We start from the raw sequence: 14533 nt of genomic DNA on the forward strand, positions 1-14533 counted from the left end.
TCTTAAAACTACAGTATTATGATTAATCTTTGGTATCAACTGTCAAAGGTGAAGGTAATATTCAGTTTTGGCTGTTTTGTTTGAGCCCCTTCTTGTAAGGCATACATTCTTTAGTTATGAATAGAATCTTAAAGTTGGTACATTTCTATGGTGAAGCATTACAAGATCCAACCAAATATTTGTGTTTAAATAACTTACGGATATATCTTAGTACAGAAGTTGTACTCGAACTGGTCCCAACAGCATTTGTAGCAGAACATACGTAGGAACCACCATCAGATGACTGGAAGTTCAGTACTGTTAATGAAGGATTCTGGGTAGTACCACCAGAATATTTGGCAGTATTGCCTAAGCTTATTGTTTGTTGTTGACTAGATCCACTTGGTGTGAAACGCCATGAAATGGCTGTTGCAGATGGTGTTCCTGTTACAGTGCATGAGATCAACTGTGATTGTCCCTGGAGGACATCAGCATTAGATGGTGAAATAGCAACACTTAGTAGACCTGAAAATATATTGAACATATTTTTTTATGTGGAAACTATAGTAAAACTACTGTAAACCAACTTTTTTTCGAGAGAGATATATTTTTGGCAACTTTTCCGAGTAGAAAAATAACGTGAATATGTAAAACTGGGATTTTTCCTTATTAAACTACATCAAGTAAATCAGATAATCACGAAATTAAATAGCCATGATATGGGACCATCTGAGGGACTCACAGGGTTAATACTCTCTTATTTGGTTTGAGGTAAATAATTTGGAAGTTTTATGACAAGTTTTTGCAATTCAATAATTTGAATGTTGCACACACATAAAAAATACGACTTTCAACACACCATCAAGAAAATGTTAAGGCAAAATGTTGGTCACAGTGATTTTTTTATTGGATGTTATACATTTTCAGGTGTAAAATTCACTGTTCAACATCGGTAACTTGGTGAAGTTTGAGTGAATTCCAGGTTTGTTGAGACAAATTTGCTTCATTTTTCAAACAAAACTTAAAATGGAGAAATTTTATTGTTTTGATTACACACTAGAGACTGTATACTCGCATGCCCCTTTTAAAATGTTTACTTTTCATGTTTAATTAACATTTTATAAGTATGTTTGAATACAGCTTTACAAAACAAACTATAACAATGTAATAATCCTCAGCAAAAGCTAATCGATTCAACATAATTTGTTTATATAGAAGATGTTAACCTGTGGTTTAAAACTAGAAAAATTTTCATGAAATGAATCAGAATGTATTGACAAGTGAACTAACCTCCATTGACGATCAGCCTTGCACGTGAACTGGTTACTGTTCCAGCTGCGTTTGTTGCTTGACAGAAATAATCTTGCTCATCATCCTCCACGACATTGTTAATAGTTAAATGTGGAGCATTTGCAGAGTTAGCAATGAGATATTTGCCGCCAGCAGATATTGGCGATACTACACCACCAGATACTGGTCTTTTTGACCAAGAGGATGAGGTTGGTGTAGTTCCAGTTATGGTACACTGAATGGTGTATGAGGCATCTCCATATATAGCAGTGCCGTCAGCAGGAGTCACAGAAATTGATAGTGGATCTGAAAACCAAGTTTACATTTAATCTCGTTCAAGTTTGTGATGTAAGATTCATTTATGATGTCTTTAATTCCTACGATATATACAGAATAACCATTCATGGTCTCGGAATTAAAACAATATAATAACGGGATGATAAGATACATTTGTACTTTAATGCGCAGAAAATTATCCATTTAAAAACTTCAGAAAAATATCTAGATGCCTGCTTAACAGTAAACTTAAACTAGTAATTGATCTTTTTTTATCATTAAAGGGTTGGTCTATGACATTCATGGAAAGCCAGCACAATTATCTATAAAGCTTTTTGAATTAGCCATTTATTTCCTTCCAAAAATGAAATCCAGGGATTTTACACAAAACACTAGAAACATCATTATATATATATACAAATATTAACTATACTTACCTTACATGACGTTCAAATTTCTTCCATTATTATGAACACGATCCATTTATGCCAGTCTCACACTAAACTTAAAATCTTTTATTTCAAACCTTTTTCATGTTACAGTTGTTTAACAAACAAACAGATAAGATACTGATGGCAATTTTCTCTTTTTTTTTACTTAATTTATTTTACTGTATACTTTATATATCTGATAAGATATAAAATTTTATTCAAGACTCTTTAATTGGAAAATCTTTAACTAAAATTACAATATTTTGTCTATTTAAACTTCACAATGTGAACACTGAAACAATTTTGTGGAGAAAACAATTAAGTGCAACAATTGTGAATTAGCAGCAGGCTCCTACTACAACTAATCATCTAAACAAGTTTTTTTTATTGGTAAGTAACTCCCTTTCTGTTTCTAGCAATTCACATTGATTTAATTCCTGCTGGAATGCTTGACTTTGTATCCTTTTTAACAAATATGAAATTACTCAAAAGAATTTTTAAATAATTGTTTTTTAATTTAGAAATTTGTATCTGTGTCTCATGGTTTTGAGTACTTATCTGTATTACTTTTATGCAATGTATAAATTTTTATGCTATGTTTAAAACCTTTCCTAATCCCTCTATTTCTAAAACATTTATTCTATGAAAAAGTCCTCATCTTTAAATCAGATGATATACTTTGAGAAAGCTACAAAATACTGCTAATCTAGTTCACATGCGTTTTTCTCTCTCTGTTTACAGAATTAATACATGTACCACATTGGATATACCTACGATATTACATGCAATTAGTAACATTTACAGAGTTTTTACTTACGCCTGGCCTACAATACCTCATTACTTATCATACATAACAGTTCAAAACAAGAAACGTATGCATTAGTGAACAACGACAAATTGACGAAAAGCAGAGAAAATTCAAAATGTTAACGCATATATCTGAAAGTTTAGTGCAAATGATGCTTATAAAACTATAAGCTCAATAAAAAGTTTTAAGCTTAGTTATAATAAAGATCTTTGATATGATAATGATATATCAAAATTGTTAAAAATATTGATTTAAAATAATGAACAATGTCGTTCATTGAAATTAACAAAATTTCCATTGGAATCGTAAAAAAAATTTGTTCCGTTGGAAACAAGGTGGAAAATGCACAAACACACTATTTCATATTCTGCACATTTATAACAACTACAATGAACCTTTACTTCAGTTTATATTGAATCAAAACACATGAATTCAATATGTCTTCAAATCATATCCTGCAAGATGAATCTCATTCGGATGAACATCTGAAGACCCCAATCGATGAAAAAACAATGGCGATTTCATCAACATCCTGAACGAATTAGGTAGACATAATAATCAACCTGATCGTGGAAGACAGAAAAAATCGTAAAAATTTAAGTTTTAATTACCGGTACATACCTTCATGCCTGAAAATATGCATTATTAAAATATGTACATGTAACATGACCATTCATTTTTGGGACCGCATGTAACATATGTAAATACATACCAACATATGTCAATACTGAATTACTACTAGTTCCAGTACCAGCAGCATTGGTTGCTGCACAGCGATAAGAACCAGCATTATTTGTCTGGAAGTCTGTAATGGTTAGATCAGGGTTTCCTGGGGTTCCACCATTGTATTTCCCACCACTATTGACTATATTTAGCAACTGCTGAGCATTACTACCCGATGGTGTAAAATACCAGGTGATTTGTGTAGCGGCTGGGTTTCCCTGGGGATTACAATCTATTGTTTGGGTGTTTCCTCTGATAACATTAGCAGTTGCAGGAGAAATAGTCACAGTCAAAATTGCTGTAAAATATAATCATATATTTTATAACCTCTGATTGAAAAAAGAAAGAGAGTATATTGGTTGTGTGGTACTTGTACTTGTTATTCAATCTATAAATACAAAGAAATATAAAGTAATAACCATTCATATCAAAAATATGATAGACATGCAAATTGTTTCAACACTTTTTTGACTACATGTTTTCACTTTTTGTCATTCAAATAAACAATGATTTTGATGAAGCAATCAAAAAGATCTTGAAGGATTGATATGTTTAATCTACTCCAAGATGACATGAAATAAGCAGTTTTACTATGGGACACTGCTATTCTTTAGGAATATTGCAACATTTTCAAATGTCTAAACGAAACCACTTTTAAACATGAACTCCTAACAAGAAATTTATAAAAGCTTTATTCTCCTTCGGTAGAATTTCCTTGTTTATATAAAACTTAATGAGCAGTATTTAAGAACAAACCTCCTGTGACTGTCAAAGTGTGTCTAGAACTAGGATTATTGGAACTGTCACTGGTACCAGCAGCATTAGTGGCATAGCAAGTGTAGATTCCAGCCTCATCCAAAGCAATACTTTTTATGGTCAAGTGAGGGTTTGTGCCAGAATTATCAACAGTATACTGATTGTTATTTGTTCCTTGGGCTATGGTCTGTTGACTGCCACCTACAGGTTGGAATGTCCAGTACCAAGATGTTGCTCCTGGTGTTGCAGTGACCAGACACTGAATCTGGAAACTAGCATCACCTACTGTTGCTGTATATTGTCTTGGTTCAACATTTGTAGTAGGTACAGCTGAAATATGATAAAGATAATAGATAAATTGCTGTTTAATGTCCTGTGGCAAATCAAATCATAAATGCATATTGAGGACGAGATCATGATAAAATGATATGAAAAAAATCTCTGCTTTGTACTAGATTTACACACTGAGCCAGGTTTTTAATGTGTTCAAAAGGACATTTCGTCCTACATGGATACATTTTCTCACAAGAAAACATGATGAAGCTTGATTATAAATTTCAGGAAGCTCTGAGTGCAGTTTCCCAAGAAAAACCTGACAAAAATTTCATAAATAGTAATTATTAATTTATTTGGGCATTATATGTACAAGGATATATACAAGTATTAGGTTAACTGGCAGTTGGTGATCAATGAATCTGAAAACATATTACACAGTAATATATGCTTACATAAAGCTTGCTACCAAATTTCAGGAAGATCTGACTTTTAAATCTTGTAAAAAAGTGACAAAGTTTATAGGACAGATTAATGGACGCATACGAAGGGAGAGGCAAAGTATTCCTTTGTAAGCCCCTCCCTTGAAGTAGGGGTTTTAAATCTACACCAGCTATTCAGATTCAATGTATAAACATAGGATTAACATAAACAGAAAAGCATTATTGACAAACAAAAGTATGGTGTGCCAAATAAATGTTATTAATGTACTTACTGATATAGGTTAAAGTTGCCCCAGGGTTGCTAGATGTTGATCCAGCAGCGTTTGTTGCTCTACATACGTAAGTACCAGCATCACTTGGTTGGAAGTTAAGGACAGTCAAAAATGGGTCCTGGGTTGTACCAAGTGAATATTTCTGACTGTTTCCTGTATTGAGTTGAGTTTGCTGATTGCTACCAGCTGCTGTAAACAGCCAGGCAATGTTTTGAGCAGAAGGAGTTCCACTCACAGTGCATGTAATTCTCTGCTGAGCACCTTGGACAACATTTTGATTTTGTGGAGTGACAAAAACAGACAGAAGTCCTAAAAAAAATAATGATAATATTGGTTAGTATACTACAATGAACAAACTATGAGTCATGTAATGTTTTTATTAGTGCACATTATCAGACTCTCCTATCTTTTTTTTTGCACACACATACTGTAATTTGGAAACAAAGAGTTTTACAACTGTCTCATTCAACTTAGATAAGAATTTATTTTACTTTGTATCGGAACTGAAAATTCTTCTTAAGGTGGCACCAAACACTTCAACTTAAATTAATTTTGCTCATTTAAATTTCATAAAACTTTGACTAAATATTTACTTTCAACCTTTGACAAAAATATAAAAATTTCAAAGAACTTGAAACAGAAAATTTTCAATGGATAAACAGCAGTTTGGCAAACACTTATCTGATCATCGAGAAGCTTAATATTTCCTTAACAAAGCAACCTGATTAAAACATTAAGCTGATTTTTACACAGTTATCTCCATGTAGTGTTAAGATATAAGTACTTACCTCCAGTAATTGTGACTGTTCCTTGATTACTGGTACCAGTGCCTACAGCATTGGTAGCAAAACATGTGTATACTCCAGCATTAGCTGTTGTAGCAAAATTAATGGTTAATGAAGGTGTAGATGTTGTACTGCCTTGATATCCCTGGTCTCCATTGTCAATTCGTAGAATTTGATTATTTGAACTTCTCTGCCAGTAGACCTGAGTTGCTGCAGGACTAGCAGATACGATATTACAATTAATTACCACTTGACTACCATAGGTTGCTGTGTAGGTTGAAGGACTAATCTGGACTACAGGCAAACCTTGAATAAAAAATGTGAAATGTAAAAAATAACAGTATCCAATAAACACAGATTTTACAAAATCCTTCCCTTTTTTAACTTCAGAATTGCATATGGTCCATTTAAATTACTTAAATTGGTCATCAAGAAAAATTCCTTTGAATACTCTTACATCTGTACATTATGTCTTTTGTTTGTGCTTAGTACTAACATGAGTAGTTAAACTCTTTCAAAGATTTTCCCTTAGTCATCCCGATTTTGTTTTTAAGCTGAATTATATTTTACAGCATGGATTTAATTTGATGTCAGAACTTTAACAGCAGTGCTTCCCACCTTGTACGTAACTATTTAATGAATATTTTTATCATTCGTAATCATAACACATCTTCTTATTTTTATATTAACAATTAACACTAAAAAAATATAGAATAAACCTACTTCCTGTTACAGTTAGAGTTGTTGTTGGATTATTTGTGCTGGTCCCGACCAGATTTCGGGCCTTACAGCTGTATGTTCCTTGGTCAGTTGATGCCACAGTGTTGATGGTCAAAGATGGACTATTAACTGATGAGCCTGAATACTTTCCATTTGAGGTTGAAACAGAGATAGGGTCTGTTGTTTGTCCTTGATTATTGGTAAAGGTCCACTGAACTTCCTGTAGAGCACTGTTTGGCGATTGGACTGTACACCCCAGAATAATTTGTTGTCCCGTAATTTGAGTGTATGATGGCTGTGGAATACTTGTAACAGGTGGAGTTCCTTAAAAAAGAATAAATTAAAATTTTAAAAATTCTGTTTTTTTGTTTGTTTTTTTTTTCGCTTTGAAAATAATGCAAACTTTTATAAGTATTTTTTTGAAATCCTTGAACCGTATCTGATAAGCTTTTCCATTAAGTTTGAACAAATGAAATGATACATATGTTATGTATATACTTACCCACAGGGGCAACATTAATGGTATCTGTATTAACTATGTTTCCTGTGACAGCATCAATGCCCCGACAGACATAGTTTCCACCATCAGACTGTTGTACATTGGCAATTGTAAGAGATTCTGTAGCGACAGTGCCACCAGAAAGTCGAGAATTAGTGTTTATATTCAGTTGAGCGTCATCTTTAATCCATATGATTTGATTTGCAGTTCCTTGAGTAACATCACACACAAGAGTAACTGTTGACTGTAGAATTGGATTGTACTGGGTCACAGGAGCATTAATTGCAATAGGTTCTACAATAATAAACATTAAATTCAACCATGTTATTCTTTCAAACCAAATTATATCCTGTGTTATTCTCAAATTGAAATATAAATTAAATAATTAAAGAAGATAAAAATCTATAATAAAGAACTGTTTAACCTAGACTCCAGTCAGAGTTTCTGTATCTGTTTAATTTGTTACTTGTTCAATTTCTATAGAATCCTTTATTTTAGTGGAAAGAAATTTTCATGGATTAGGGAAAATTAGTATTTTCATAAATATTTTATTTTGCTGTTTTACATCCTATGCCTGCTGTTGGCTATCATGCCTATGGAAAATTTGTACATGGTTGAATTGTTAAATTCATGGTTCTCAAATACACAAGCTGTAAAATTTTCAAATTGAAAATTACTCACGAGCAACTGTAATTTGTCTGCAGACTGTCTGTGGGGTACTACCAAGTGTGGTTGTATGTGTAACATCACAGCAAATGTTATCCCCATTGTTAACAATCACTGGGCTCCAGGTAAGGGTACCAGTAACATCATAGGATTTTTGATCCAACACACTGTTAGATGTAAATTCAGTAGTAAACTGAGTATTTTTATTTTGATTTCTCATGGACATAACACCAGCTGGATAACCATTGGCCGAAACACATGTCCATATGCCTTGTTGACCAGGTGTCAAAGTAGTTGGTCCCGTCAAAACTGGTGCTACTGGTGAAACTATAAGACAAAATTATTAAATCAAGATTTACTATGATACAAATGAACACTGAATCTACCCTATAAAATACTCAAATAGATGCTCAAAACCTATCTTGTCCTTTTGTAAATTCTGTATATTAATAAATTGTATACTTGTATTATTGAGGTTGTTGGAATACATACAAGTTTGATTAACACAATTTAAATAAATTATGTATACAAATCTTCAGGTCAGAATTTAAAATGCGAGTTTTTAATCAACATGGTTATTGCTGAACATGCTGAACTAATACTGTGGCATTTCAAACCAAACAATAGCTTCTTATCAAATTCAATTTTTTTCAATAAAATATTGTTTAAAAGATGGTGCTGTCAAATTTTTACATAGAGGGAATATGATAAGTTAAACTATAACGCTGCAAATCAATTAACATATCTGTGTTTTCTACTTACAGTGAACTTCAATATATTTAGTTGTAGTTAGAGGGTTTTGTAGTACGCCATTTTCTGCCTGGCACTCATACACCTCCAAATGATCATCTAAAGTAGCAGTAAATGTTAAAGATGATGTCACTGCTGTACCAGCAGTTGTTGTAGAAATACCATTTGTTATTTCTGTGTCATCTTTGAACCATTTGACTGTTGGTGCTGGATTACCACGTGAGGAAGTACATGTTAATGTTATCTGGTTATTTAGAACTATGACTTGAGGTCCGTCGATGACTGGTGATCCAGGAGGAACTGATAAAAGAGAAAAAATGTGAAAGTGAATATTTTTCCTGTAAGTTGGATAACATGTGTCACTATTTGACTGCTTAGAACAACTCAAAGCTCCAATGAGCTTGTTTCCATTATCTCCATCTTGGTATTTCAAAATTGACAAACTCTGATTAAACCTTTTAGCGGGGGTGGGGGGTGGAATCCATTTAAATGAGTTTTAACATTTTATTTCTTTCATTTCAATTTACTTTTTTAGATTTTTTATATAAACTAAATAAGGCAGCAATTTTCACTTCTTATATATATATATATATATGTATCTACAAATAATGTAAACAATTTTTTTTCTTTTAATGTATAAATGTAAAAGGATAGCTGTGAGGTGTAGTATTTTATCTAAACGTTTTCAAAAGAAACAACAATTAAGTAATGATGATGATGGAGAGTTAATTTGAATTCTTAGGGAAAAAACAACATTTTTCAAATTTATTACTAAGTACATGAAGTATTTTGGAAAAGACATGAATATTATACATCAAATAACTTACTCTGAGATAATACAGGTACAATTACAAAAACTAGAACGAAAAAGTAGGAGATCCCTGATGGTGGTTTGGTGGCTTTTGACCAACCCATCCTTGAGGTCAAGGTGGCACTTCAGGCAGGTATTATTTTTACAAGGACCTAGATGTTTGGTGTATTTCCTAAAAGAAAAATATATACATATTATGTCATTATATTGAAAAACTAACTAGTACATTATCATAGCTATGACCCTGAATAAAAATACTAATAAATACACATCATGCAAACACTTTTATTTTGACTCCAATCTGGTTCCTTTCAAATTAACTCAAATCCTGTAGTTAAAACCATGTAGTTTGTATTTCTTTTGAAAAGAATATATATATGACAATATGTTTTGATTGGTATTGCTTTAACAACCAAATCAATGACTCATTGTGCATTTTGTGCAGAAATGCAAACAAGTTGCTAAAATTAAACAAAATACATTTCAGACCATTTTAGTCAACAATAAGCTGTTTTATTAGGACTATCATATTTCTGTTTGTTTAAGATTTTGTCTTGATCACACATTTGATTTTTTTCCTTAAAAATAACACTTTGTAAAGGATAGAAAAGATCACTTATGTCCCAGGGTAAAAAAAAGTCTATATATGCTCTTGCAAAAGATGAATGGTCTGTACATGTGCTTTTACTGAATTAGGCACATACTTTTCAATTTTTTTTATAGGTGATCCTGATCCCGAAACCTGGGCTTAAAGACACGAAATCCTGAGGTCCCAATTTAAAATAAATTTAAATCCTGACGTCTCAAGATTCGAAAAAAGAATTCCAGGATCACGAAAGGGTCAATCCTGAAATCCCGAGTTTAATTATATATAAAAACACCCGATCCTTCCTGGAGTCCTGATAAAGGTCCTACCCCCCCCCCCCCCCTCCCCCCCCCCCCCCCCCCTCAGTGCGTACTTATCATGCTTATTCATAAAAACAACACAATATTGGTGTATTCTGGGACTTGATTATACTTTAGTATTAATGACATTATTAGTCCTGGGTGTATGCCACAACAATAATGTTTTGTCAAATTCTGTTAGCAAAGAACATATCACATTCAATAACATTCAAATCATATAGAGGTTTTAATTCATTCACACCAAAAATAAAATTTGAACTTTTTAAAATCTTAGTCTGAACAAATTAAAACTTCTCAAGAGTCAAGTTGCACATTTTTGTTTGTGTCGTAATCAGCCTCAAAACAAGAGTCAAGTATACTTGTGTGACTTTTGAGTTTTGTGTAAAAACGGCAAAAACTATGTGGGCATTCAAATTATATGGGCCGAACTAATATTATTTCCATATTCAAATCACCATATTTTTCTTGACCTCTTTTTAAACATTCTCAGTGGTTACTAGTGGTATTCAAGACAGAAGAAACAAGCACACTGTGAAAGATTTGGATTTTACTAAAAGCGACCATATGATCAGGGGAAAGATATGGAGATGTTCATATCGATAAAATTGGCGCGGAAATTCCGAAATATGAATACCGCCGATACCAAGAAAAAATATTTCTTAGAAAGAATTCAGTATTGTTCAACTGAGTCCCTGACAGATACCGAATAAAGTTTTTAAAGAATCACCACGTCATCCCATTCAACCTTTTCTAAATAGTCGAATTTATAGTACTTTAATATGAATATTTAGGACCTTTTAATAGGTCTACAAAACTGGATGATACTGCAGCCTCTGCTGCAACTGAGGAGGCAGCTTTTAGTCTCACGATTAACTTTCCCTGAATTAAAAAAAAAGAACTATTTATTCAAAATGACAATGTGGGAGGGTGCGGATCCTATCAAATAATCATATGTATTCGGGACATGTTGGAGTGAATACGCTACTGTTTTGCTTCATTGATTTACAAATTCTTCTCGAAATTGCATGAAATCATTGCCCATGACAGGACTTTTAAGTAGAGCATTGTAAATCGTCCATAACTTGTCCAGAATCGTGGTGCCAATATCAATATACCACTTGTCTATCATTGAGGGCCGCTTCAGTAATTCTTGTTACTTTTTGTGAGAAGAAGAAAAAAAATAAAGGGTGTCACGATAGCTCTTTTATGTTGTGTTTTGTGGACTACTCCGTGTTTTCCTCGTTTTTTGTTTTTTTCCCATTGGCGTTGTCAGTTTTTCTAAGACTTATTAGATTTGGATTTCCCTTTTGTATAAATTATCAGTATCTTTCTTATCATACACTGACATATGAATGATCATGAATAATGCGAGTCAGTGTGTTTTTTAACGACCATGAATACCGGCCATGAGGGTCTTGCACGATCGGCTGTATAAATAGAAGAAGAAGGAAACAGTGAATCATTGGAAGATTGTGTTTAACTCCCTTGCTTCGATGAGTTGATACACCAAAAAAAATGAACCTAGTTTTGACTGCCGAAAACTGAAAAAGACATCAAGTTAATTAAAATTTCTTCCAGTTCTGTTTTCGTTTTAAAGTGTATTTTTTCCTAAGAACCTGCCTCATTGTGCTGGATGTTCTCGTTGTGTTGAAGATCCATTGGTAGACATAGTCTGTTTTCTACTCTTTGGTCGGGTTGTTGTCTCTTTGAGACATTCCACGTTTCAAATCACATTTGTATATATGGAATTTATCTGTATTTCATTTATCTCCACGAAAATATTTAGTTTGATGGTAAAAAAGACTAACTGCATACAAGGACGTATAACTAACAATTATTATGCTTGCTGCATATTACTTAACAGACCAAGAAAAGATAATCCTTCCCATGCAGGTGTAACTACACTGAATCAACATTTACATAAATGGCACCGTTTCTGTTTTGGTTTGTTTGTACTCGAGTATTTTAAGCACGATCAATACTTCCATAACATGTATGGTAAATATGTAAATTAGATTTAACAAGCACATACATAATCTATGACCTCACATGATAGCGGAGGATGATCGTACTAAGTGGTTAGCCAAGCATATCACCAACACCCAATTCAACTTCGATACCGGAAAAAGTCGAAAATTGTAAAAAATTGAAATATATAAAGAATCAGATAAGATGCTGGACAAAAGTTGCACAAATTTAAAATAATAAACAGCAGCTGAATCCTTTAAAGGAAAAAGATAAACGTCCCAGGATAGTAATCAACAAGACGCACACATTGATGGTAAAACACAATATTCCTCAGAGAAAGAAACGGAAAACACTAAATAATCACACTATTCTTTTTAGCAGTGAAAACTTGGATCACTTTTGTTTCCTCCTGGAAGTTTTTTTCTTTTGTTTAAGTATATATATATATTTTTGTTTTCCAAAATTTTTAAAGCATGAACTATATAGTTTTTCTTATGAATTTCTCCTGCTTTTTATTGTATTTATTACTTATACCTTGGTGATGCTAATCAATACGATCAATAAAGTTTTATTTGTCTTTAATTTTGCCATATACCTAAGTTGCTACTGAAAACATTGATGCATATAATCATTTTTCATACCGGCGTTTTATATGTATATATATTTTGGGGGATTTACATTTCAAGATTGTCGTAGAAATTTATTATATAAATTTAAAGCAAATGAGTTATAATTTGAGATAAAGCAGTTTATCCTTGTGCATTTTTCTTACCGTGATCTTTTAGGAGTTAATCCTTGCTCTTACTACTGTCAGTTTTTGAATGACACACCTCATAGAACTCAAACTATCTTTAAGCAAATTATATAATTATCCACCCTAACAAGGTCCTCCCACATTAACTGAAAGGGTGGAAGTTGACGAACAACATTTCTATAAGTTAAACATAAAATCGATTTTGATCTTGATTCTACCCGTTTTTACAAATGGATCGAACCATCCGCCGCTATACCCGAATGAAAATTGCTTCTATGAATAGATTTATTTGCAAAACCGGTTCAATTGACTTTTGAATTAAAAGAAGTATTTGATCAAATTGATAATGTGTTAGGCTAGACCCTAATGTGTGTATTGAAGTTAAAACATCGTCAAAAATACACAATTTGAGTTGTAGATATTATCTGATTTGTCTGATTTTGAAGTTTATGGTTATGAACAATTATAATTATGAATTGGCTGCTTCATAAATTAGCTGTATTTATTTATTGGAGTGGAATGAAATACTATAAATATGTATTTAGCAAAATAAAATATTTTTGTAAGACACTAAGATGTTTGTAAATTAAAGTTCTTGGTGATATCATTAGTAATTTAAATATTTATTTTTTTAAACTTTCTGTTTACATTGAGTTAATATTTCACTAGGTTATTTATTTTTCTAGTTGTTTATTTTATGTAGTTGAATTAAAACATATAAAATATATCATTTGAAAAATAAAAATTGTTTCAATAAAGTTTTGGGCGAAGAATATTTTTCAAATGTTTTGTATATTATATTGTTTTTTTCATATTGTATATTATATCATGCTTTCTGTAACATAAATAAGAAAATGACAACAAACAAAATTATATTCATGTTTGTTTTCCATTGAATTTCAAAACATAAGGAAATATTTGCCTTGTGACGCCATACAAAGCTGTGACAGTGTTAAATAAAACGAACTAAGTTATCTGACAAATTCCTCAGCCACAAGTAGTTCTTTTATCATTTTTAATTGTAAACCATAACAAGTTACTTTTCCTTGGGGTATAACATGGAAACATCTTTAACTGATGGAACAGGTAGATGAACAGGATAAAAACAAATTGATTTATCAGTGATGTGTATCCTGGAGGCAGTCTTAAAAATGTTAAAATCTAATTTCAAAAGAGGGAAAGGTTTATGACAGTTTGTTTATTTTCAATTATATCCTTATTTTAATATTCATGTATATATATAAAGCAAATATTTGTGTTATGTCATAGTTTGTTGCTGATTTTAACATCCGATTGATGATGTTCCATACTCATTTTCGGGTGAAGAAATGACCAATATATCAACAACTAGAATACGAAAGTCTTCTGGTGGTAATTACGTAGATTTGGGGTGTGAGCGGAACATTGGAAAAAGGGGGGTGGT

At 32.2% G+C, this 14533-nt stretch overlaps 1 protein-coding gene across 2 annotated transcripts in view; it reads right to left on the reverse strand.

Annotated features, from left to right (window-relative positions):
- LOC139523335 (hemicentin-1-like) overlaps nt 1–13268 on the reverse strand; it is a 70540-nt gene extending 57272 nt beyond the window's left edge. For both annotated transcript variants that reach the window (XM_071317215.1, XM_071317214.1), the window contains exons 1-12: nt 13129–13268; nt 9499–9654; nt 8684–8971; nt 7937–8248; nt 7259–7549; nt 6760–7080; nt 6040–6342; nt 5252–5560; nt 4264–4593; nt 3497–3805; nt 1270–1575; nt 199–504 (exon numbers count right to left, since the gene is read on the reverse strand). In XM_071317215.1, the coding sequence (XP_071173316.1) occupies nt 199–504; nt 1270–1575; nt 3497–3805; nt 4264–4593; nt 5252–5560; nt 6040–6342; nt 6760–7080; nt 7259–7549; nt 7937–8248; nt 8684–8971; nt 9499–9586 (3163 nt within the window). In that variant the 5' untranslated portion in view covers nt 9587–9654; nt 13129–13268. The remainder of the gene's footprint in view (nt 1–198; nt 505–1269; nt 1576–3496; nt 3806–4263; nt 4594–5251; nt 5561–6039; nt 6343–6759; nt 7081–7258; nt 7550–7936; nt 8249–8683; nt 8972–9498; nt 9655–13128) is intronic.
- Nucleotides 13269–14533: the final 1265 nt, after the last annotated feature.

This window comes from Mytilus edulis, chromosome 5, assembly GCF_963676685.1.
Source record: "Mytilus edulis chromosome 5, xbMytEdul2.2, whole genome shotgun sequence".
Taxonomy (NCBI): domain Eukaryota; kingdom Metazoa; phylum Mollusca; class Bivalvia; order Mytilida; family Mytilidae; genus Mytilus; species Mytilus edulis.